Source organism: Bacidia gigantensis (genome assembly GCF_019456465.1).
Source record: "Bacidia gigantensis strain McMullin 20006 chromosome Unknown contig_156, whole genome shotgun sequence".
In the NCBI taxonomy this organism is placed as follows: domain Eukaryota; kingdom Fungi; phylum Ascomycota; class Lecanoromycetes; order Lecanorales; family Ramalinaceae; genus Bacidia; species Bacidia gigantensis.
In genome coordinates this window covers 906418-931849 of record NW_025408594.1, presented here as the reverse complement: position 1 = coordinate 931849, position 25432 = coordinate 906418, and the positions used below count along the sequence as shown (strand labels likewise).

Here is a 25432-nt window from a genome sequence, read left to right as displayed (position 1 = left end):
GTGCCAAGCCTTCGATATATTTCTTGGCTATCTTATAATGGAAGGTACTGAAGGTAGTATCCAATACTAGGTTCTTTCATATCTTGCCTCCATCTTCCTATTGATGGCTCATCGGGGTAATAGCGCTCACGCACGCAATGGCAGGGGTATCATCATTCCTTCAATGTGAAATCAAATGCTTCATATGCTTTTTTGAATGTGTCTGCCTCGGCTTTTTCCTCCACGTCGTTCTGTTCACAGTCCTGCCATTGCAGGCGGTGCTCTAGACCTAGCAGTCGCGACATGACTTTTCTAGGGAATTGTAGACTGAACCTGGCATCTTGGTGCAGCTGAAGAATAAGTGACTGTTCTTTGCCATCTTCACCTACGCGAAGCTCCTCGGCGGCGACATTCACGTTTGGGTCGTGAGGATCCCATAGCCAAACTCGCAAAAAATCCTCTTCTTGCGCGCCGTCTCCGATGTCTTTCTCTTTGAATGCTGCATACCGTTCGTTTTCTGCTTCTACTTTGAAGCCCGCTTCAACAAGGCCTTTACGAATCATATCAACTGGTGCGGGTAAGAATTGCCAGTGATTGTGAATACCGTTCGCACGGCTAATCTCCCACGTTACCGACCCAAGAGTCCCGTTTGAGGTTGCAGAGACAAGAGATTGCAAACTCTTGCGGTACCTTGTCATTTCCTGATAGGTAGATGCCGCAGTCTCTGGAGGATTGATGCTGGTGAAAGTCGGTGAGTGCGACAGGGGTATTATCAGTATGTGCCCTGGAAATTCTAAATGCGGAAAAGTCTTGGACGTTGTGAGAGGACCTTTGGCAGTCGTAAGATAGCTATCGTTGCCGATCGATGTGATAAGGTGCGTTGCCACATTTGGATTTGACAGACAGAAAAAACATGACTCCGGACCAGGAAGTGGTCGTCGAGCTCGCTTGGTATCGCGGCGATAGTGTTGGTCGTTATTTTGCGAGAAGCGGTGCTGACTGTCCCTCCGATCATCGCTTCTGGAGTGTTTTTGCCTATTTGCAACGAAAGGTGTAGCTGTTGCGTTAGGTGGCGTAGTGTCTATTGCGACGGCCGAAGGATTGAAAGAGAATGCATACAGAGATTTTTGATTTGCGTTGTTTACAAAACTTGCTATGCTTATGAAGCGGGTGACCTCCAAGGTGTCCACTGCATTATGGATGAAGGGTTCTCGCTCAAAGAAGAACTGAGGGGACGAGCTGAAGTAGTAGCGCGGTCGAAGATTTGCGCATAGTTCTGCCAGGCATGCTTCGCTGGGTGGCTCTTCAAAAGTGGCCGGAACAGTGACATTTGAGTGTGAAAGAACATTTGCCGGCCAGTAATTGCTGATCAAAATATCAGCTTTATGGGCACCATAGAGCGATCTGACATCGCTTTCGGTGTGCAAGGGCAAGAAATCGTCTTTCGAATGTCCTGCAGTGAGCGCACTGTCCATTGCACCACCCAAAGCTACAATTCGAATCCTTTCCGACGTAATCGTAGTGGACCTCTTTCCCAAGTAATACAAGTTCGGGCAAAGTTCACCATTTCCTGAATCTTCGAGCTTACTTCTGACCTGGACTGGCAGAGGGTGTCGACCAAGGGAGAAGTAAATGGGAAAAGGAACATCAAGACCACCACTCACAAGAGACGCAATAGCGTCCTTCGTCTGGTCGCTGTCAACTGCAGGATCTGCAAACAAGTCTCCCAAAGCTAGCCCGAAGGAGAAAGAAGTTTTCTTGTGCAATTTGGTCAGCTTTGCAAAGATCTCAAAGTGTCCCTCAATAGCACCAATTGCGACTCTGAAGCCAGCATTTGGTCAGCCTACTCTTACTTCTTGAAATTCTGATTTAAAATGTGAAACGCAGCATGCTAACGACTTAGAATTGTAAGACAAGAGCTCACATTTTGCAGACCATGTTTAACCTGAAGCTCGCAATCGTTTTAATTGAGTTTTGATTTCACAAGCATATTACCAGGTCTGTGAAAGCGACCATGTTGAATCCACTTGACGAAAGCTAGCAATAGAACAACATGAGATCATAGTAGAGAAGTAAACTATCCATCATGGCTAGGCGTAAAGGCTTAGTGGTGAGCGGCTGACATCCAAAGTGGTAGGGTTGTTTGGTCTGCTGCTGAGAGTAAGAAAATCAAGGCTTCATAAGACTAGTCCCAAAATAGCGCCTCCGAGCGGGCTCACCCGGACTTAAGTCCGGCCTTAGGTTGTCAAGCTTCCGTCCTCTTTTTTTGGTTTTGCTTCATGTCTCCCTCACATCTTCGATACATCGCCTGTGAAATGGAAACTGCCTCTTTAAGCGACCAACGAGTGCCGATAGATGAGATATGGAGCGTGATTCCATACAGAAGCAAAAGCTCGCGGGACGAGTGGCAAAGAGGGGCACGACATCGAAGAAAAAGCACACTTTTGAGTCTTTCAATCAGCGAATCGCAAGGATTCGGATTGATCCAGTCAGGCGACGCAGACAAGAGAAGTATAATGATGGGGATGTTCTGGAACATGGTTCCTACTTCAAAGCCGCATTAAGTGAATGGAAAGATTGTAATCTATCCGAGAGTTTTCGATCTTTCGTCCCCGAAGTGGATGGTCTCTGCCAGAGCTTACCGCAGATTGTACACAACAACGAACGTCTCTTCGAGATCCTCTTGAATCACTTAAAGCAACGCGATGTATTATCCCTTGAACCATTATTAGATCTCCTTAGCCAGTTTGCTCGCGATTTGGGAACGAAGTTTGAGCATCACTTCATGAAAGCTGTCGAGTTGGTAACTTCAATTGCTGCGACACACAAAGAGGTGGAAGCCATAGAATGGAGCTTCAATTCTCTTTCTTGGATATTCAAGTTCTTATCCCGACTGTTGGTTCCGCACCTCAGGCCTTTGTTCTATATCATGGCGCCCCTTCTTGGCAAGGAAACTCACAAGACGTACACTACAAGGTTCGCTGCCGAATCGCTGGCTTTTCTGATCAGAAAGGCTGCTAGCGCCTATGTTCGACATCCTAAGCCATTACAAGATATTATTCAAGCCATATGCAGCGACCTCGACGACACTATTGAGAGTTCAAATGGGATCAGCGGTATCGGTGGCTACAAATTCGGCATCATGACCCTATTGTTCCATGCAATCAAGGGCGTCGATCGAAGGTTGCATGCGTATGGACTGCGGATATACTCTTGTCTGCTGAAGTCTACTATGTCTGAGGACACGACAGGCCAAGCGAGTCGAGACGCTCTGTATGGTACAACAATCGCTTTGATTCACCACACAAACATTGAAGGTCTAGGACCTATTGTGGATGACATCCTGAACGAGATCAACCAATTAAATTCAAGTTCTACGAATGTAATGTTAGATTCATTGACGCATCTGTTGTTCCTGGTATCTGCTGTACGGAAAGGTTCGCGTATAGGCGAATGGCACAATATTCTAGACGCGAGTCTGACATTACTACGATGCTCTATGGCTGTAGGCACAGAACAAACCTTGCGTGTCTTCGAAATGGCTGCTCTCATATTCCAAACCGCACCGCTCGAGGTAGTTCTACCATACTTCAATTCAGCAATGACAATGATCACTACTGATGATCATGAACAAATATTCCTGTCGTTTTGTAACTCCTTCAGCGACACTGGAGAAGAGCGATTTCACGAACTTCTTATGCCACATTTCGAAAGATTCGTCGCTCTTAAGTGGAAAGACAAGAGACTGCAGCTGTTGTTGCTTATCAACAAACTCGCCGCTAATGCAAGCCAGAGGAAATTTGAGATACCTGACGCATGGCAGGAGCATATGCTCGAACAATCCCAAAAACTCCCTGAAAACACCGAAGAGGCGGTCGAAATTTTCCACACTGTGACGTCCCTACAGTTTATGTCCATGTCAAACAGCATCCAGAAGAACGTCGTGGAGAGTCTTGGAATCCACATTGATCATTGCTTGAGCGAAGACCGTGCTGACTCTACGCCCAACTTCACTGTCATCTCTTTCGTGAAGCAGTATCTCAATTGCAACTCAGGCAAGATTACTCGCTTTGGCGCATGGTGGTCTGCGTTGTGCCGCGATGCTACAAAGTACAGCACCCAAATGCCCTATTTGGAGGCAATGCTTAGTCTTTCCAATATTCGAAACGAGTCGGCCGAATTTCTCAATTCTGAAACATTGATTGACCAGCTCATGTATAATCTGCAATCCTCATCTTCTGCACTCAGGCTAGTCTCTTTGAAAATACTGGATTCATTTGGTCCAAGTGACGGTAAAAAGCGCGCGCACTTCCTCAGCAGTGCAATAGCTATAGAAGAGACCCCGTTGGGTCTCCAATCGGCCCGTTCAGTTGCGGTGCGAGTTCGGACTCTAGCCTCAGACTACAAGACAGCTTCAACAGATCGCATATTTAGGCAGGCATTTCCTCATTTTTGCTTTGGCATGCTAACATATAAGCTTGCACAAGCTCAGGAAGCCGCTTTGGAAGCATTAAGGGAAATCTGTGAGATCAAAGTCGGCGAGGATATTGTTTCTACAGTTGTTTTTGAATGGCTCGCGAAACCTCGTCCAGAAAGCAGCAGCAACAAGGCTGTCAATACCGACAAGATGCACCTAGAATTGCCTAACTGGTCTACAGAATTCGAATGCTCGAATGTGAAAGACCTCATGCGCTTGCTAAAACGGAGCAGATCGGAGGTTAAAGATGCTCCAAAATTACTCAAAGAAAGTTATTATGCCGATTCGGCAGAGATATCTCGAGAAGTACCAGATGCTCATTACCTAGCTTTGAAGGTGTTGCTCACCGTCCCATGTCTTGTCGAGCGATCCTCTGGAAGACTTGTCCCGCATTTCTTATCGTGGGCTGCGGACGTAAATCCTGGTGACACGAATTGCGAGGTCACTAGCTCCTGGCCATCGAGGGAGCGCAAGATAATGGTCAACATCTTTGCCAAATGTTCCTGGCCTCAGAATCTCTACATGGCAGATCGAGTCCTCCACGCCTTAACGCAAATTCTTGCATGTGGTGATACTGAATTTCAAAAAACCGCGCTGCAGGCTATATTCAATTGGAAATTTCCAGAGATTGTACCGTACAAGGAGAACCTTTTGAACCTCCTGGACGAAGCTCGACTAAGGGATGAGATTACTGCTTTTCTAAGTGGAGACGGCGGAATTTCCGTGCGACAAGATCACCGTGCTAAAGTGATGCCAATATTGCTAAGGCTCCTGTACGGCCTCATGATTGTACGTACAGGTAGCAAAGGGGCCCGAGGAAATCAATCATCAAGGCGAAAAGCAATTCTACAAGCCGTTTCCAATTTGGGCGCCCCGTATTTTGCAGAATATCTGCACATTGCTTTGGAGGGACTTTGGCATCTGGAGCTAGTTGACGGTAAAGCTGTGAACGAGGCCATTCTTGAGCAACAGATTATACCACCACGAAAACAAATCGGAGTTCTCAATATGATCAAGACGTTTCTGGAAGTGCTTGGCAGTGATCTTCTGCCTTGCGCGCGATCTCTCATAGAAGCGACATTGTATTGCGGTATTCGTGCTGCTCGCTTGCTCGAATCTAGCCGGGATGGTGAAAGGCAGGGGCCAGATGCCGCTTCTTGCACGTCACTCCTGAAAGATGTTCGACAGACAAGTATGAACTGCCTCGTTCTCATAGCTTCTCGCTTCTCGCCTCAAACACTGGAGCCCTATGTCTCGACGACATTTAGGCATATTCTGAGTTGCAGGTTAGAAAATCTTGCCGTAGAGTCGTCACAGTCCATCTCGGGAATCTTGCAACTGTTTGCGACGTGGGCAAAATCCTTGGTTGGTGTCCATTTCCTCTTAGACTTCGACCAAAGAACGCTTGAATCAGTATCCAAAATTCCACTCGCTAGCTCATGCAAAGATGAGGTCGTGGTCTTCATAATAGATGACATCCTGATGCACATCTTACATGCACTCAAAGCTACGACATCCGAATCTGATGGTAAAATCGCGACGGCATCTTCAACAACTTTGAGAGTTAAATTCCTCGGCACATATACTGACTGCATATTGTATACAATGGCACACGTCCTCGAAACGAACTCTAACAAGCTCCTTTTAGATGTCAGTATCCAGGTTGTGGCTGAAATAGCATCATTAGTGGAGAATAGTTCAGCTTCAATTCGTCCGATACTAGCTCTGTCAATACAGCTATTAGGTCTACCATCTCACCGTATTGGTCCAAAGTCAAAAGGTGAGCTTTTGCGGATTGTAGAGCGCTTCTTGAAGATCGACCAATCTCAAATGCCGAAAGAAACATGGGATTGTGCGTTCAAGATCCTTTCATCGCTGTTCGGATACTTCAAGGACCGTGAAAGTCGCCAGAGGTTGTGCAAAGCCTTTTCCGCCCTTCTCGATGAAGATCTCGAGCTCGCAGAGACAGCGTCTATATGCGAGAAATTAAATGCATTCTCTGATCGCAAAATTGGAGAGCCAGATTTCGATACAAGGCTCAAGGCTTTCAACCTAATCAATGAATTCAGATGGCAAGATCTTTCGGCGAAAAGCTGGACACCCTTGCTCTACAACATGCTTTTCTTCGTCCGCGATGAAGAAGAGCTTGCATTACGGTCGTCTGCTGGATTGAGCTTGCGTCGTTTTGTCAAAGCAGCATCACTAGACGACGGCACTCAGCGAAGGGACCTATGCGAGCTTTCACATGCTGTACTTTTGCCAGCCCTCCGCAAGGGCGCATTTGCAACGTCTGAGTTAGTCCGCTCAGAATATATTGGTATCATGGCGTTTCTGGTGCGCGAAAACCCATCGTGGTCTGAAATTAGTGATATGCGCCCCTTGCTCATGGACAATGACGACGAAGCTTCTGTCTTTTCAAACATATTACATATTCAGCAACACAGACGAATTCGAGCATTGCGCCGTCTCGCAGCGTGCGCGAATCAGTGTCTGCTCCGCAGCCATAATGTCTCTCAGTTCCTGATTCCCCTAATTGAACATTTCATTTTTGATGCTACCGGAGACGACGCAGGAAACGATCTGAGTGGCGAAGCTTCTACAGCCATTGCAGAGGTTGCTTCGTCTTTGGAGTGGCCACAATACAAAGCAGTCTTTCGTAGGTACAGCAGCTATTTGGTTAGTAAGCCCGACGCCCTGAAGAAGGTCACCAGACTGCTTAGTTTATTTGTTGGCACGTTGATGGAGGCAGCGAAGGCAAGACAGAAGGAGGAAGAGGGAAATGTTCCGACTGTCAATCCGCTCGTTGCATGTGACACCTCACGATTGACTACGCTCAGCAAGACACTTCCAAAAACAGGTGGGCTTGCAGGTGACATAGTCGACAATCTTTTACCACCTTTGACGAGCTTTGTCCACGACAAAGATGAAGCAAGGGTTAGCCTTCGTGTATCAGTAGCGGTTGCCCTGAGCAAGCTCCTCACAATACTTCCCCATATCCACATGGACAGTCAACTGCCCTCAATATTGACAGATGTGTGCAATATACTACGCAGTCGTGCACAAGATTCAAGAGATCTCTCAAGGAAATCTCTAGCCGAGATGCTTCTATACATGGGCCCTAGATACTTTTCCTTCGCCTTGCGAGAACTACGTGGCGCCCTTGCACGAGGCTATCAGCTGCACGTCCTGTCTTATACAGTCCACTCGCTCCTAGTCACCACTTCTTCTGTCTATGCTCCTGGTGATCTTGACTACTGTCTTCCCCAAATCGTTAGGATTATGATGGATGACATCTTCGGGTCAGTTGGTCAAGAAAAGGATGCCGAGGAATACATCAGCAGAATGAAAGAAGTCCGAGGCAGCAAAGCTCTTGACTCAATGGAATTGGCCGCAAAGCTTACTTCTGTCACCCATCTCGGCAATCTTATCAAGCCACTCGAGGCCATGCTTGGAGAGAAGCATGATGTACGCACCACCAACAAGGTGAACGAGCTGTTTCGCCGCATAAGCGCCGGACTGGCTCAAAACAAGGCAATAGAAGACCAGCGCGTGCTGGTGTTCTGCCATGAGATTCTTCTTCATGGTTACAAATCGAGGGCTAGTGCCTCTGCAGCCGTTGACAAAGACGAAGCTGGAGTCCCTGGCTTCGCATCTAGCCACAAGACGGCAAACAAACGTATGAGTCATGATCTTTCAACTTCCCCTAAGCTTGTTAGTTTTGCGCTCGATGTCCTTCGCATGATCCTTCACAAACACAATAATCTACAGACTCCGACAAATCTGCATGGCTTTATGCCTCTAATTGGAGACGCAATCACAACACCAACTGAAGAAATCCAGATCGCTGCTTTAAGACTGCTGACAGCCATAATCAAAGTTCCCTTGAAAGCAATCGACGATAATACGAATGTATATTTTATGGAGTGCGTGAAGATAATCAGGAGCTCTTCCTCGACGACTGCAGAGTTAGCACAAGCAGCATACAAGTTGATATCGACCATCTTACAGGAAAAACAACCTACAGATCTGCGCGAAGGCGACCTTGCCTTTCTGCTAAAACGACTGATCCCTGACCTAGAAGAACCTAGCAAACAGGGTTCGGCGTTCAAATTCCTTAAGGCAATCATGAGTTACAGAGCCATTGTTCCAGAAGTTTACGAGGTTATGGATCTGATAAGGACTATGCTGGTGACAAATCCTACGCAAGATGTCCGGGACCAGGCTCGTGGCGTTTATGTCCAATTCTTCACGAATTATCCCCAAAGCAAGGATCGGTTTTCGAAGCAAATCAACTTCCTCATCAACAACTTAGATTACAAGCATATGGAAGGTCGCATATCCGTGTTGGAATTGATCAATGTTTTGCTCATCAAAATGGAAGATTCGACATCGCAACAAATGCTCGGGAGCCTCTTTGGACCACTCGTAATGGTCATCATCAATGATGAATCTGACAAATGTCGGGAAATAGCTAGTCTGCTGTTGCATACTTTATTCAAGTGTGCAGATCCCGAACGCAAACAGCTCTTCCTGAACACAATGAGCTCATGGCTGAATCAAGCTGAAGAACCACTTTTACACAGGGCTGCATTTCAAACGTTCTGCATCTACCTCGACACAAATTGCAGCCAGAGTGAGAGACAGATCCGTAGATTCCAACCACAGCTTACGACCGTTCTGGAAGCCGCGACGGACGACGCAACCAGGACTGATTGGCAACTGCTATATGTTGTACTTCAAACCATCTCAAAGATTTGCCATCATCTTCCTGCGCTCGCGTTCACGACTTCCTTTGCGCCGGTGTGGTCAAAGATTCGCCACTGCTTGTCATATCCCCATTCCTGGATAAAACTGTCGGCAGCAAAGCTAATGGGCGCCTACTTTACCAATATTTGGGGCTCTGATGTAAGTGATGAAGGAATCACTTTTCCCGTCAAAGGTGCAACTGGTCTTTCCATCAGTGAAGATGAAGTCGTTGAAATCGTTCAAGTCTCATTAAGCTCCCTTCAAGGGTCTGCCGGTTGTGATGAGCTTGCTAATCAATGTGTGCGCAATCTTCTATTTCTAGGACGACTCATGATACGCACATCCCTAATCTGGCCGGAACTCCATCCAGGCACCCAGAATGGTTGTCGCATTGGGGGAGAGGGAAGTTGTTGTACGGATAGCGATGACGAAAACTCTACCCAGCAACCAAAGCAAAAGCTTGCGATCACTTATATGACTCAGCAAGTCTCGAGATTCTTGCGTCGCCCGCCGTCCACGACTCGTGCTTCCTCTCTAACACCCTTGAAATCCTCGTTACAGCTACTGGCGCTCATTACAAAGTACATGTCTGTGCCGATGTTGTGCGCACACATGGCCACTATCCTGTTGCCCCTCTACCAAATGACGAATACAAACAGTACCATACCTTTCAGCACAGACGCTGGATTCACCGAGGACTATGGTGTCCTCGTATCCAATGTAGGAGATCTGATGTCTAATCTGCAGGACAAAGTGGGCACAACAGCTTATGTTGAAGAATTGCAGCGTATCATTGAGATAGTTAGGAGAAAAAGAGAAGCCCGGCGAGCAAAACGAGCGATTGAACGAGTAGCGTTTCCTGAGCAGGCTGGGAGGCAAAAAAGAAGAAAAAGTGACAAGAAAAAGGAAAAGAGGAAGGAGAGGAGCAGCGGTCATAGAGCGTTGAGGCGGGGTTGGTAGATTATTTGCAGTCACCCAATTCAGCAACACAACGATATCTCCGTTTTTGGCGGTCATCTGAAAAGTGATGTCTGATGTGATTACGAGCCATGAGCTACGAAGAAACTAAATGCGTAGACATAGAGCTAGAAGTAGTACTATTGAATGCATTACCCTACAAGCCTTCCATCAGACGACGCCAAGTAATCAATACCCGACCTCACTTCTTCTCTACCTTACTCTCAAATTGAGTCAGACTTCCAATTGAAAACTGTAAATATGCATTACTGTCACGAGAGTTGACTCGATGATAACTTTCAGTTCTTGATGAGTCGCAGACTTTATATTTCACGCTACAAAATTGTCCATCATTGAAGTACGTATTAGGTAAAATATTGGAACATATTTACGGCGTCATTTGATGAAGTTATCGAACTATCTAGCTCGTCATTTCTGCGGCAAAAGACCATGTTTACTGATGGATGATTTACCAACACAGCATGATTGATAGCCCCTGTCCTGGCTGTGGAATCGACGGAGGAGATTCATGCTATTTCTCCTCGTCAGCCAAATGATCTAGATTTTCACTTCTTGCAGTTCCAAGACATCTGCTTGTTTTGGTGTCAGCAATGGCCTCACAACCCTCACAGCTGTTGGGGGGCATGTATACAACACGAGTATTACCCGTCGACATCTCCAAGATTGGCGACTTTACCTTCAGCGATGATGCCCGTCCCTTTCTGGATGATTGGTCATTACAGCAGGGTTCAGACAATTCCGACTACGCCAAGGTACAGGAAGCAGCTCTTCTCATTCGGCATTCTGACGTACCTGTCGCCTTTCCCACGGAGACGGTCTATGGGTTGGGCGCAGATGCCACAAGGAGTTCTGCGGTGCAAGGCATCTACCGAGCGAAAAATCGGCCATCTGACAACCCTCTGATAGTCCATATCAGCTCTCTTCCACAACTGAGGAAACTGCTGCGTGAAAAATCTGAGGACAAATCTTCAGACCCAATACCACAGATTTATCATCCGCTTATCGACCATTTTTGGCCTGGTCCACTGACGATACTGCTGCCATTACCAAGACCGTCCCCGTTCGCGCCAGAGGTGACATCTACGCTGCAGACTGTCGGTGTGCGAATGCCCTCTCAGAAGCTAGCCCTGGCTCTTATCCAGATGGCTGGAGTGCCAGTCGCTGCTCCATCTGCAAATGCATCCGGCAAACCATCGCCTACGACAGCAAGCCACGTGAAACATGATCTTGACGGGCGAATTGAACTGATCCTGGACGGTGGCCCTTGCGAGGTTGGCGTAGAAAGCACAGTCGTCGACGGTCTTTCGAAACCACCACTGATACTTCGGCCGGGACATATCTCTCTCGAAGTCTTACGGCAATTCCCCGGATGGGAAGACGTTCAAGTCGGCTATTCAGAAACTCGGCTTGACGAAGCACCCAAGGCACCTGGTATGAAGTATAGACACTACTCTCCGAGAGCGCGCGTGATACTCGTGAAAGGGCCGCCGAGTGAAGGGGTGCTAGCTAGCTTTGAGGATACCACGAAGTCAGTGGGCATCATACTGACTGGTACACGAGTGCTCAGCAATGGTGAGAGTTGTCGACATTTAAGATCGGAAGCAGCTTGCCATCAGCGCGGTAATATGTCTGTCTGGACAATATCGATTGGACCAAGCATCGCAGACATTGCACGCGGCCTATTCTCAGCTCTTCGAGAGCTTGACGATAAAAGGGTGGACTTAATCCTAGTAGAAGGTATAGACGAGAATCAAGGCGATGCAGCGGCCGCAGTGATGAATCGCCTCCGCAAAGCTGCGGAAACAGAAGTGCTCTCATGAGAACAACTATTATACAGCACAAGAATGCTTGTGTTCACTTCCTCTTCCCTCCTTTCCCACCCCTGCCTCCTGCCTTCCCTTTCCCTCCACCACCACCTTTCCCCCCTTTTCTGCTCCGCCCATCACAACTCGGAGCTTGCCTACCGGCACAGTCCCCACGACCTCCACATCTCGAATCTGCTTAATCAACTCCGCCTCCCGTTTCCTTATTCTTTCCTCTTCAACCATGAGGTCGTTCCCCTCACCACTTCCCCCGCGTTTCCTCTTGATCTCTTCGTTAGCAAGAGCATTCCACCTTGTCAAGATCTCCTTCACGGCTTTTCCCTTCTTCGTCGCGCCAGGCTGCAGTTTAGCCCGCCATCGACAGCGCGTTCCAATTGCGTCCCATGGGCCACACACCACCAGTGCATCCAGGATCTCGTCACCTGGTAACGGTGCGCCGATGAAGGAGTCTAGGTCCACAGCCACGTCTGTGCCTTCGTTCTCCTCACCATCATCACCATCTTCACCGGCTTCAAACCGCCGCCTTCGCGCTTCCTCTGCTTCCTTACTTCGTTCGGCAGCTTTGAGGTGCTGTTTTCGCCTTCGCTCCTTTTGCTCCACCAGCTCTTGTTCCTTGCTGGCTTTTGCTTCGGTGGCTTCTTTCGCGCGCTCTTGGGCAGCGGCTGAGCCCAGTAAGCGCATGGCAAGGGCTCGATCTTCCTCGTCTTGATGGGCGTATTTGATTTTCTGCTTCTGTCGCTTGCCGTGCTTTCCTCGAACATGGGATTGCTTCTGTTGCTGTTTTGCATCAGGATTAGAAGCAGTATCTGTTTGGATCTTGCTGTCGGATGGCATCTCGGCCTTCTCGGTGTTGATTTCTGCAAGGTCAGCCGAGCCTGGACCGTCCGTACGAGGACCAGGGTTCACGCCTTCGGCGTCAACAAGATCAGGCGTCGCAATTCCTGAATCGGAATCTCCTGTTTGTGAGACATGCTCAGTGATCGCATCGTCGTTATCAGCACGCTCGGAAAGAACGTCTTCACCTTCCGCTTCTGGATCTTCTCCTTGAGGCCCACCAGGTTGCAGCGGGTTCACGACTTCTCTATCCGAGCCTTTATCTTCATCCTCCTCTTCATTCAGTGCGTGCTTGTCTACATTGTCATCTTTACGAGAGTCATCCCCGCTGTCATCTACCTCATCGCTACCACTATTGCCTTGATGGTCTGTCGTTTGATTGTCCCGTCCGTCGGCGGTGGATTCTAACTCGGACTCCTCCTTCGACGCTTTTACTTGTTGAATCTCCAGGAGCGGATCATCGTGAACCCGATGTTTCAGGTGTCTAGCCTTACTCTCCTCACTGACCTTGAAGAGAAGCCCAAAGCCTAGCAATAATTGTGCCGGGGGCAAAAAGTTCTTCTCACCTTTGATATTGAAGTTTCCAGCTTGGAGAAAGTCTCCATGGGAGGCCGTTTTAGAAACCTGATAAGCTGGAACCCACCATGCTGACATGACCGCTTTCGAGTCCCAAGCACTTGAGGTTGCAATAGCTAGAGTACCGGCTTGCGATAACGTGCTTGGTGGGATAGGATCATCAGGTTTGCCAGCCTTGTTTTTTATAACTATAGACGCAGCCCCCTGTAGATCCGCATGGACGTAGACATCGCCCTTCTTCAGATGTCTATTGTACAAAATCTCACTTTGTTGAAGATCCTTGCCGCCCAGCACGAGGTAACCTTCTGATGATATGAAGTAAGCAAATTTTTCGAACCAGACGGCTTTCCTTTGAGGTCGCATCAAGTCCTTTTCATGCTGTAATTCCTTCTTTAGGTCGGATCCGATCTTCTTCTCAGCACTCTTGAGAGCTTTCTCTGATGACTGAAGCGTCTTCTGTTCTTTGACGGCCGCAGTCTTCTTCTGATCATAGTATTGACGTGCATTCGACCAGGGGGAGAGTGAAAGGTCAACATCAATTGCTAGACGCTTGTCTTCAGATGTCTTCGTAGGCTTTTTTGCAGCGACTGCTTGACTTTCGCTTCCGCTGTCGCTATCCGACACCTCGCTATCTGTCTCATTACCTTCGAAGTCCAGCTCGTCATTAGTGTCTTCTTCTGCCAATAACAGGGTGATGTTATTCTCATAAAATTTAAGCGGCAACTTAATGATCTCCGCAACAGCGTTATGACGCTGCTGCTCATTCTCAATGAGTCGCGCTACATTTTGCCAATCCATTCCCTGTGTAAGCAATGAGTTGACAGCACCGATGGCCTCACTCACTCGTTGAACGTTGGCCTCAATCGCTTGGGCTTTTCGAACATTCAATTCCTGAACTTGTTGTAAACCACCAATACGTTTCTCGTGGTCTAACCTTGTATTCTCCAATTTTTTTCGAGCGCTTTCTTCTTTGTCTGTCAGTCGCGTCTCAAGTTTCTGCGATTCAATCGAAGAATAGAATTCGTCAACCGTCTTATTAAAACCTTCAAAGGGTATAAGGAATATATCTGTTCTACTGGTGAATTGCTGTGGCCTGAAAGGATGGAAATCGTCATACTTCAGGAGGCCTTTATTGACGGACTCCATCGGATCTGAGTGATCGATTGAAGAGATCGAGACGCCTTTTGCAGGCTTAGCGACAACATAGCCTTTCTTCATGCCAGAACATGAGATTTCGTCAACGATTCTCTGTGCTTCCTTTAATGCAATCATAATCTTGTCAAAGATAGCCTCATCCGCAATAATTGTATCTGGCTGGGTAGCCAGATCAATCTGAGCGAATCGCAAAGCATGATCGATCAACATAGGTGAGAATTCTGTGGCAGCGGCGGCTACTACATTGCGTAACACGTCCCCTGGCTTCTCTTTTCCCTTCTTGCGGGTTTGAGAGACGCCTTCGCTCCTCTTTCGAAGCGTTGCCTCCAAACCATCTCTGATCCTGTCACGACTTAAGGCCGGAATACCATGATAGTTTTGTCGGCTTTCCAGCGAATATTTCAACCCCACTCGAAGCTGTTCGTTATCTACACCTTCGGAAACATTCCGAAAAAGGGCGAGAACGGATAAGTCGGCGTCGGCAAGGACGATATTTCCACTGGCATAGAATTCTAGGAACAATCGGTATTGACCATCGCTGAATTGAATTTCAATGATTCTGTCAGTCCCAACTTGAGACACCGAAGTCACTCGTCTCGAACGTAGAAATTTCCTCAGCCTCGATACAAATGCAGAAGGCGCAGGAGCTGTCGTTCTGGTAAAATTGGTGAGATAGCATTTAAAACCAGAGTCAATGACCAAGGACTGACGTGAGTCGGGTTTTGCGAATTTAAGAAGGAAGATGCGCTTCTCATGGTATTAACGAGGGGCTTCAACGCCAGCAAGGGCACCTACAGAAGAAAGGTCGTACGCGTTAGAAAGCCGAAGAGAGCATAGTGCGGACGAGAGCTCTTGAGCAATAGTCTAGAGGCCATTTAGTCTGGCACCAGCTGGCATTGAAACAGCATGTCCGCGAAGAAGAGCTTACCTTCACATCTAGAGAGGAGAACCGTTGCTTCATCTTGCTCTTCACAAATTAAGATACGTGAAAGCACAACGGAAAGTAATACAGAAAGCAGCTAGGATAGTATACCGTATGGGCACTTCTCAGAGATTGTTTTCAATGCCCTCGTGCGTCATCGTCCTCGCATGGGAACGGCCCGCTCATCGGACGCCTGCCCCGGAGATCCGGGCGTGAAGGCGCCCCTGCAGCCCTGACGAAGCCCTTGGAAATTTAAAGACACAAGCTCCTGATGGGTCACATCTGCCCCGGGGCGCATCAATTCGCAGAAGAAGATGTCACGGAGATATCAGTGGGCCGGAATATATATCATTACAAGAAGGCTAAAGAGGATTCGTTAAGACGCTGTTGCTATCGCTGGAGGTGCGTCATCATCCTCTTGCTCCGCAATCTCCCCACCAGCTTCAGTTTCTGCCCACGCACCCCATAGTCCTCGCTTCGATCGTATCCGAATATCGCTGCCTACGTCTTGGTTGTTCTGCTCTACCTTGACCGCGTCCTTAGTCGCAAGCACGAGTACCTCGAAGAACATCTTCGTCGCATCAGCCTTGCTTGTGCTTGCTTGTGGTAGCAAATTTTGAAAAATGATGTGGCTTTTCTTCTGTTTCGAGGGGCTGCCATCCGCTGTGGACCCAAACCGGTCTCTCAGAAGATGAACCGCGTGCTTCGTTCCCTGTGATACTGCTCCTTGCTCGGATGGATGTAAGAGTGGCGCAGTAGTCTCGTCAAATCGATCTTGCCCTGGGTCAGAGTCCTCTTCGTTACGTTGGTCCGCAATGGCATCTTCGTCGCCTGGTAGCATCCCGTCATCTGCTGGAAGATGAATCTCGCTTCGTTCTCGGCTTTCAACATCAAACCCTGCGTCCCCCATTTGTTCAGGGGCACCAAATGTCTCGTCTGGAATCTCGAGTTGCGGTCTGGTGTCTTCATCTTGGGGCTCATTTTCGCTGACGTCCGCAACCCCACTGTCACGCTTGCGCTTTAATTCGCCTGATTTGCGCACGGCTTCTATCGACAGAATGCCCTGTAGCTCTGGGGCCCACCCTTTTGCTCTGCCATCGCCCATTATGCTTGACACAAACCCACCATTCTTTTGCATGTTGATCAGATTCTGTAAAGCAGGATCGCGAGAAAGAAAGGACACTGGTTTAAGAATCGCTGATCTATCTTTCTGCTGCTTTTTGATGTCGTCCGAGGAGATCATAGTGATGGAGTCAGCTTGCATCACCTTTCTTTTCTTCGCCTTGTGCCGAGCCTGACGTATTGGGGATTCCTCCACGTCCTGTATGTTTGATACTTCAAATTCTCGGGTCACACTTTCTCGCGCGGACGACAAGGGTGATTGAGAGTTCCTCTGAAGACGAGGGTTGGTAGGCGGATTTGGGACATTGATAGGGTCGTCAAATAGAGCTGGAACGTTGTCGTCTTCGTTGAACAGGATGGGATCATTATCAGGCTCCTTGCCGCCATCGTCTTCAATCAATGAAGGTACCCGACTACTAAGTCGCGTTTGGCCACCAAAACCAAAATCGTCAGTCAAAGGGTCATTCATCTCCATTTCTTCGTTGTCTAGCGACAGCGGCGTTGCTTTGCGCCCAAAATCCAAAGTAGGGACGTCATCCAAACCAAGATCCAGATCGAGATCAATGTTCATAGCTTCTTCATCAAACTCCTCGCGGGGGTCTCTGGCGGGTGCATGGCGGCCTATCTCTACACTGGTCGGATCGGACAAGATCTGGCTGTTCCAATTCAATGGGTCATCCTTTTTAGAATTGAAATCGATATCCATAGGACGGAAGTCCAAAAGTGAGGGGTCTAAGTCGGGCATTATCGGATCACTGATCTTGTCTTCAATGGTGAGTGCGGCTGCGCTGGGCATATGGAGGTTAGCGGGCAAATCGACATTTCCAGGTCGAAAGGCCTTGTAACAATTAGCGAAGAGACTTTATGGCAGCGGGAGATGTGTATGTACCATTTTAATCTTGAGTAATGCTTCATTACAGTCATCCAGCAGGTACCTCGCCTTTCTGCTGTATATCCTCACCACGCCCAGCAGAAGTTGACCACTGAGACGTAGCGCCATTGGCGCTGTACCCTGATCCACGATCGCGTCGACACTACTCTCTATGTTTGCGCCCAAAATGTGCGTTTTTGATAATTTGCGCTCCAAATTCGCAGACAGCCAGACGCGAGCCAGCGGCCCGGTCTTCGACAGGAGGGTCTCCGAGTAAAACATCGCGTCGTTGATCTGAGCGTGAAACTATTCGTGAGGTGTATCCTGAAGGAATGAGAAGGAACGCCTGCACAAGCAAATTATCAGAGAAAATTGGGGCTTTGTTGATAAGAGGCGCGTCAATAGGACGTGTAGCAAGTCTCCTCTTCTCGGTATGCGAAGGCTCAGTCTCTCCGAACAGATTGCAGAGTAATTGCTAGGATATCATTGCGCGCATGCGAGCGACAGCAAGGAGGCCTTTAAGCGAAGGAAGATGGCGATTGTCAACAAGATGGTCGCAAGCAGGAAGCAGACAGGGCGAGATGTTGATCTGCGGAAGAGGCTGGGCTCCGCACGCTAGTTGACTCTAGCCCTGCACCTTTCCATATCAGGAAATCGCAGATTTGCCCTGGTGTCCCGACCTTTGCGGACCGTAAGCGTCTTGAGAGAGAATGAGGTGTCTTTCAGCAATCTACCTTCTTCCCCGTGTGTCTTGTCTATTCACAAACAAAGATCGACATTGAACTGAAACCTTCACTGGGCGCTTTGAGTGCATTCGGATAACAACATGCAGTAACGGGCGTTGAGAAAGAGCTGGGAAAGGAGCAAACTTTCCATTCGTCGGCCGCGCACTTCTCTCGAGTGCGCGATCGACCCTATCTGGACCTGATGACCCTGCCATGAAATGATGTCTAGGTCACAAACGCCTCTGTCAACTTTGCCAAATGGTCATCTTGGAAATTCACGGCGAGGGAGCCCTAAGCCGGGAACGCCTAATGAATTATCCTATTCTGTATTTTGCCCACTCTATCATCTTCATGGCACTAGTGACTGACATTCATGAAGTCAGAAACATCAACCTACTCACTTCTTACCGCTGAGCAAACCGAACGACGCCTGAATACATCTTCGATCATTGGCCTCCCCCTTCCGACGCTGAACAACGATTCCTGAACTACGGACCTAATGAATTGGAGCATGAAGATGATGAGCCGTTATGGCAGAAGTTCGCCCAGCAATTCCAGGAACGCTTCATATTGATGCTACTGGCGTCTGCGGTGATATCTGTCTTCTTGGGTGACATACACGACGCTATCAGTATATTTTTCGCAGTGCTCTTAGTCGTCACAGTTGGGTTTTACCAAGAATACCAATCCAACAAGGCTATTGACGCCCTCAGTAAGCTGCTTCCCAAATACGCCCACCTCATTCGAGGCGTTTCAGACTATAGAAGAAAGCACGGGCGAAGAAGCGATTCCTTTTCAAGTGAAGATCAGCCAAAGACTCCCATATCCCCTCAATTTGCCGACACCGCCTCAGAAACGGTGCCTGCGCGACTGTTAGTACCCGGTGACCTTGTCATATTTTCCACTGGTGATCAAGTACCCGCCGATGTGCGACTCACAGAAGCGACAGACCTGACAATCGACGAGTCGAACTTAACTGGTGAGAATGAACCCACCCAAAAACAATCGGATGTTGTCCGACCTTCAAATCACAATCGACAAGTGAATGATGATAGACCTGCAACTCCTTCAGACTTCACCTCTCCAGCAGCTGGTACTGTTGGCGTTGACGTGAGCCTGACTGAGCAAGTCAATATTGCTTTCCAAGGGACAATGGTGCGATCGGGGCATGGAAGAGGTATTGTGGTTGGCACAGGGAAATCCACCAAATTCGGCGCCATATCAGCCTCTCTGCGGGGAATAGAGAGTCCCCGCACACCTCTGCAACAGGCAATGGATGTCCTAGGTCAACAACTCACTTACATGGCTCTGATTGTGATAACGCTGATTGTTCTTATTGGATGGCTTCAAGGTAAAGCCATATTCGAGATGTTCAAGATTGGCATATCGCTTGCTGTAGCAGCGATACCTGAGGGACTTCCTCTCACAGTTTCCGTCACCTTGGCCTTAAGCGTTCGAAGAATGTCAAAGCGCGGTGCAACTGTCAAGAAGATCCCTCATGTGGAGACCCTGGGTTCAGTCAATGTCGTCTGCAGTGACAAAACAGGCACTTTGACCCTAAATCACATGACTGTCACAAAGATATGGCATTTTGACGCACCTTCCGTAATTGATGTCAACAAAGACTTTGCGTCTTCAAGCCCAGACCAGGCCACTCGCACCGTTATGCGCATCGGAAATGTGGCTAATAACGCTCGCTTGTCCAGGAATCACTCGAGTACTCCTGCATCCGCATCCTCTGCAGCCATCATGTCATCAACATTGGGCCATGATCCCGATTTAGTAAGCGCAAAGAGTCGATGGGTGGGACAACCAACTGATGTTGCGCTACTGGACCTCATGGATACGTTCGGCGAAGACGATATCCGTGAACACCTTGGCACTCGAACCGCTGAAACTACGTTCAGTTCAGAGAGAAAATGGATGGGAGTCATCGTCAGCCACAATCAAGGTTCCGATCACGGTAGTGGCATTGACGTACCGTATATTAAGGGTGCTTTAGAACAGATCCTGAAGCGTTGCGACACTTACCTTTCGAAAGATGGTCGCGAGATCATTCTGGACGAACAAAGGCGGAAAGAGGCCATCGATGCTGCTGAATCAATGGCTCAGCAGGGTCTTCGTGTTCTAGGATTTGCCAGTGGCAGTAGTAGAGACGCTCTGAAGTCAAATAGAGCAATCAGCCGCAGCGGTACGCCTAGACCAGGGGCTACTGCAAGTACCAGCAAACCTGCTGACGAAGAGACCTACAACGGCCTCGTATTTGCAGGCATGGTTGGTATGAATGACCCGCCAAGGAAAGATGTTGACAAGTCAATGCGAAGACTCATGAAAGGAGGCGTCAAGGCAATGATGATTACTGGAGACGCTGAGACAACAGCCTTGGCAATTGCAAGGCGAATAGGCATGCCACTTAGTACTCCGAGGGATGGTTATCGACCTGTTCTCAGGGGTGATGAGCTCGATCGGATGTCAGAAGATGAACTTGCGAATGCCATGGCGCAGACGTCAATCTTTGCGCGAACCAGCCCAGAGCACAAGCTCAAGATCGTCAAAGCTCTGCAGAAGCGTGGTGATATCATTGCCATGACAGGTGATGGTGTCAACGATGCCCCTGCATTGAAAAAGGCAGACATTGGTATTGCAATGGGCGTGCTTGGCACTGACGTCGCGAAAGAGGCAGCAGATATGGTCTTGACTGACGACAATTTTTCAACGATCCTTGTGGCGATTGAAGAAAGCAAGGGCATCTTTTACAACATCCAAAACTTCCTGACATTTCAGCTAAGCACTAGTCTCGCTGCGTTAACGCTTGTCTTCGTCAGCACTGCTCTTGGATACCAGACCCCTTTGAATCCAACACAAATACTATGGATTAGTGAGTTTTTTTGAAGACTATCCGGGCCCATGAACGTGCTGACCACCGACAGATGTTTTGATGGATGGTCCACCGGCTCAGTCTCTTGGAAGAGAGCCAGTCGACCCCTCAGTTATGCATCGACCTCCACGCTCGAAAGGCGACAAAGTCCTAACCCGGCGCGTTCTTTATCGAGTTATGACGTCCGGAATCATCATCATGCTAGGTACATTACTAGTCTACCGTTATGAAATGGATGCAGACAATACTGTCAGCAAGCATGACACGACTATGACATTTACTTGCTTCGTCTTTTCAGACATGTTCAACGCCCTGACCTGCAGGAGCGAAAGTAAAAGCGTTTTATTTGGCGAAGTACAGCTTTTCCGGAACCGCAATTTCAACTACTCAGTTGGTCTAAGTTTACTGGGACAAATGGCCATTGTCTACCTTCCTTTCTTTCAAGCATATGCGGACACAGAAGGCTTGGGTTTTCGGGACTTGGCTCTCTTGTTATGCATAGCGAGCACTGTATTCTGGGTTGACGAAGGTCGAAAATTCCTCAAGGCAAGGGATAGAAGGCGGAGAGGATTAGGAGGCTACAGTGCCAGTGTATAAATAGAGCGCCATTTTGATAGACAACTTTGTATATAGCCATTCGATGAAACAGTCTTGCCAATAAATCCAGACGATACCTCATTGTATATCTCTGTTAATTTCACAGTCCTGGCTGGTGCAAGCGTGACATGATTGTTTCGATGGCATCAATGGGACGAACATCCATCAAGACAAGATTAACTACTATTTATCTCGACTGTCTCATCTCATCAATCACAGCTGCCTCATCCTCTCAGCCAATTTCGACTTCCCTAACTCCAGCAGATTCTGTAGCCCTTGCTCACTAAAATCCACGCCTCGGAGCTGCACGTCCTGCGCCGGTGGCCTGCTTACTCGACTAGCTATCACCACAGGGTCGACCTCAAGGATAATGCCATCGTCACATATCTCATCAATAGCGAGAGAAACAAGATCGTAATTCTCAATCAGCGTTCGCTTGTCCGTAGAATTCCTAGGGAAAACAGCCCATTAGACCGTGCTATCTCACACTCATCCTATGATATGACAGAGACAAACGTGCGACTCTTGGGATCCTAATCCTCCTAAACACATAGGATGATCACTCACTTTAACAAAATACTCAACGCATCCCTCAAGGCCAGTATCACTTGGAAAAGCAGAATCTCATTCTCTTCCCCTCCGCCAACCACATACATCATGACATCGCCTTCCATCTTGTAGCACACCACCCTCCCATCATACAATATCACATCCCCCGTGTTCTTGTTCGTCTTCTCAAGTAGCCCTTTTTCGAACGCCTTTTGCTCTTTCACTGTCGGGTAAGGGTTTGTGCCGGGAGCATCTTTCGGCGTAGAGGGCGGTTGGTGCGGGGCAGTGTAGTATTTCGTTAGGATACGCGTACGGTCGTCGGTGGAGAGGAGGAGGATGGCGTTCAAGGAGAAGAGGGATAGGTTGGGCGACATTTTTTGGGAATTGAAGTAAGTGCGCTTATGGTAGGGTTGTAGATGGTAAGAGGAGCGAAAATCTTATGTTCGTATCATGATGATTCTATCACTCAAGTTATAATGTTGATTTGGTGCTAGCTTCGCAGAAGTTTGGGAGGTTGCGTGGTGGCAGATGCAGTTGAACGTTCTGGGCTCGGCAGCAACACAGACAAATTGATTTGGCATTCTAGCCACCAATACGGGCTTTTCAACAGTGAAAACAATATATACTTTGCTATAATACTCCAGTTACTCAAGTACACGCATTTTCCCAACCCTAAATTGTACCATATTTGGTGCATCGCCCATACTCCATCCAAAATTCGGGGTATCATGTAGGATGTAACAAGTTATCGTCTGCTTTCTGCCGCGCCGTCTTTACCGCGAGAGGATGGAGGATCTTTAGGGGTAACACTGGCGCTGGAACCGCTCGCTTCACCATCGAGTGCAGGATCATATTCCTCTGCCCCTTTGCCCTCTTCCTGTTTGGGAGGTAGTCTGCCTGAAGTTGGCGGTATTACAGCGTCCCCAACGCCTGCAACTGCGTTGTGCTCCTTGATAGCATTGACTTCGTCATTTCCGGAGAGTGTCTCTGGATGCTCAACTTCTTGAGATCGACGCTGCCTTAATTGGGAGTCATTATCATCATCACTTCCCTCTTCACTTGGGACAGCCTCGTGATCGCTTGGCTTTTTGTCCTTGATAAAACTGTCAATGATGTAGTATTGTAAAGCATTCATGACGAGAGGGAAAAATAGCATGACAAAGAATACTTGAATTCTCTCGTCGCCCTCCGTCCATTTTAGAGCCCAGTCGCCGATTTGAATGATCCAAGGGCAGAGTTTGAAAATGAAATATACACAGAGTTTCATCCCTATCAAGCCGAGGAAATATATGAAACATTGTTTGAACCACCACTTGGTTTTCGGCGGTCTGCCATAGTTTCCAGATTCGATTGATTCGGGGGGCTCACCAAATGGCGTCAAAAGGAATCCATGGGTGAGGAGGCGCAGCAAGATGATCAGGATGGGAATGCCTATCGTAGTCTTTACCGCTAGTCAGTCTTGCCATTCATAGAATCCTGAGTGGCACTTACATCCATGGCCAGGTTCAGTAAGTAGAATGAGCAAGGATTGGCTTGGTAGTCTCCTGCCTTTGGACTGGGGGTGAGCTCTCCGGATGAGATCATGGACAGGAGCAGATTCGCTACATGCAGTAAGCCTGAACCGACAACCTGCTTCGAGGCGTCGAAGGCCCATATCCTCACAGGTCTTTGTGGTCGCTCGCGCCACCGCTTAAAGACCAGTGAACTTAAAGCCAAGATCCCCAGTGCCCCTTGTATGAAGAGGGCGAAAGGTCCAAGCAATCTACAGTCTCCATTTTCCGCTCCAGCTTGCTTTACGCCGTCTGTTGTGGTGTTGAAAGGGGATACCGTGGATGTAGAAGCGTGTATGATGGATTGGCTGAGGGTTGAGGATACGAAGGCTGATGGTTTCGAAGGAGGGTACATTCTGCCCGTCAGAGGCTGTAGGCGTCTTTGCACAATCTAGAGTATATCCATAATCATAGGAGGATTGGTGTAGATCATAGAGGGTTTGAGGAAGTCGACTCTTCGCTTGCTGGCTTATTTTCAAAATCGACTACGTTTGCCCAGCCAGGTTCTCGCATCGAGGCACAAAGTCAAGCCAAAACGACTGTGAGAAGCTTGATATGCGTCCGCTTACATTGCTGCGATTAGTCTGGTGTATTTAGGAATTCGCAAGATGTGTTTGATAGTCGTTGTCAAGGTGAGGCAGTGAAGGGGCAAAGTTCAAAGTTCAAACCATCTCAAAACATAGCCGCGGATTCTCCACGCCAAGCATGAAATCCAAAACGCCCACGTGACGTACTTGCAAAACGGTTAAAAGATTGCTGTACTCTATAAATTCAAGTAGCGCATGCATTGACGCATCGTCTGCGGGCGCATAGCTATAATTTGCAGCAATTCTGGCTGGATCATTTCACAGACTGCCATCGCCAGCAATCAACCCTTTCCTACGTTAAGCCAGTCTCAACGCCAGTTTGGGCTGCCATTCTACTCTATGTTGTGTTCCTTCTTCAGTCGCTCAAGGTTCTCTTGTCTTTCTGCTAGATCTTCTTTTGACTTGAGCATCTTCTCCGGTTGGTGGTATAATACTGCACCCTCATTTAGCAAATAAGAACAGAAACGGAGGGGCAAGGGCACCCACCAACGAGATAGCGGTTCTGAAAGTTGAAGCCGTTCAATTTGTCGCAAGCCTGTTTTGCATCCATCACGTCTTCGTAGACGACAAATGCGGTGCCTTTCGTATTGTTTGCCATGCCCTGCCTTATCTGCCTGGAGTCGTCGTTAGCAACATGATACATGAGAGGGAGTCATGCAAGATGCTGTACGTGCCGTATAGGGCCGAATTTGCCGAAAAGCTCAAACAATTCTTCGGCTGTGACATTGTAGCTTTGTAATGTAGGTCAGCTACTCCATCCATGCAAGGCCTTGCATTCTGCTGTGCCTACCTCAGGTTCTTGACAAACAGTGCGCTGTCCGCGGTCAGCAGACACACGTGTACACCTGCGCAGGAGCCATGGGTAACTTACCGATTGACTTCAGGTGCAAGTTTACCAGCTCGATTCATCTCAAGAGTTTGTTCAAGTGAGATGGTGAACGCAGGACGGAAAATAAGACGCACTCGGCATGACGCCAGATGCAGGGTCCGGAACGCTAGTGGGCGCTCCCGCTGATAACAGGATAAGGTAATCATACTGGAGATCCGGGTAATTGTGGGGACA

General features: G+C 48.3%; 8 protein-coding genes across 8 annotated transcripts; 3 read left to right on the top strand and 5 right to left on the bottom strand.

Annotated features, from left to right (window-relative positions):
* Nucleotides 1-152: 152 nt before the first annotated feature.
* On the bottom strand, nt 153-1917 carry KY384_002550 (uncharacterized protein; the record flags this gene model as incomplete). Its single annotated transcript, XM_044811073.1, has 2 exons — nt 153-1800; nt 1904-1917. The coding sequence occupies 2 exons, from the start codon at nt 1915-1917 to the stop codon at nt 153-155; spliced, it is 1662 nt and encodes a 553-aa protein (XP_044671956.1).
* A 424-nt stretch (nt 1918-2341) lies between these two features.
* Nucleotides 2342-10162, top strand: KY384_002549 (uncharacterized protein; the record flags this gene model as incomplete). The annotated part of the gene is made up of 1 exon (XM_044811072.1): nt 2342-10162. One exon carries the CDS (start codon nt 2342-2344, stop codon nt 10160-10162), a length of 7821 nt encoding a protein of 2606 aa, XP_044671955.1.
* A 608-nt stretch (nt 10163-10770) lies between these two features.
* KY384_002548 (uncharacterized protein) lies at nt 10771-12000 on the top strand (the record flags this gene model as incomplete). Its single annotated transcript, XM_044811071.1, has 1 exon — nt 10771-12000. The coding sequence occupies one exon, from the start codon at nt 10771-10773 to the stop codon at nt 11998-12000; it is 1230 nt and encodes a 409-aa protein (XP_044671954.1).
* Nucleotides 12001-12009: 9 nt separating this feature from the next.
* On the bottom strand, nt 12010-15529 carry KY384_002547 (uncharacterized protein; the record flags this gene model as incomplete). The annotated part of the gene is made up of 2 exons (XM_044811070.1): nt 12010-15273; nt 15497-15529. 2 exons carry the CDS (start codon nt 15527-15529, stop codon nt 12010-12012), a joined length of 3297 nt encoding a protein of 1098 aa, XP_044671953.1.
* A 337-nt stretch (nt 15530-15866) lies between these two features.
* On the bottom strand, nt 15867-17765 carry KY384_002546 (uncharacterized protein; the record flags this gene model as incomplete). Its single annotated transcript, XM_044811069.1, has 2 exons — nt 15867-17450; nt 17502-17765. 2 exons carry the CDS (start codon nt 17763-17765, stop codon nt 15867-15869), a joined length of 1848 nt encoding a protein of 615 aa, XP_044671952.1.
* Nucleotides 17766-18781: 1016 nt separating this feature from the next.
* Nucleotides 18782-21683, top strand: KY384_002545 (uncharacterized protein; the record flags this gene model as incomplete). Its single annotated transcript, XM_044811068.1, has 2 exons — nt 18782-21086; nt 21139-21683. 2 exons carry the CDS (start codon nt 18782-18784, stop codon nt 21681-21683), a joined length of 2850 nt encoding a protein of 949 aa, XP_044671951.1.
* A 213-nt stretch (nt 21684-21896) lies between these two features.
* KY384_002544 (uncharacterized protein) lies at nt 21897-22606 on the bottom strand (the record flags this gene model as incomplete). Its single annotated transcript, XM_044811067.1, has 2 exons — nt 21897-22134; nt 22251-22606. The coding sequence occupies 2 exons, from the start codon at nt 22604-22606 to the stop codon at nt 21897-21899; spliced, it is 594 nt and encodes a 197-aa protein (XP_044671950.1).
* A 371-nt stretch (nt 22607-22977) lies between these two features.
* Nucleotides 22978-25278, bottom strand: KY384_002543 (uncharacterized protein; the record flags this gene model as incomplete). Its single annotated transcript, XM_044811066.1, has 5 exons — nt 22978-23673; nt 23724-24162; nt 24706-24802; nt 24856-24983; nt 25241-25278. 5 exons carry the CDS (start codon nt 25276-25278, stop codon nt 22978-22980), a joined length of 1398 nt encoding a protein of 465 aa, XP_044671949.1.
* Between the last annotated feature and the right edge of the window lie 154 nt (nt 25279-25432).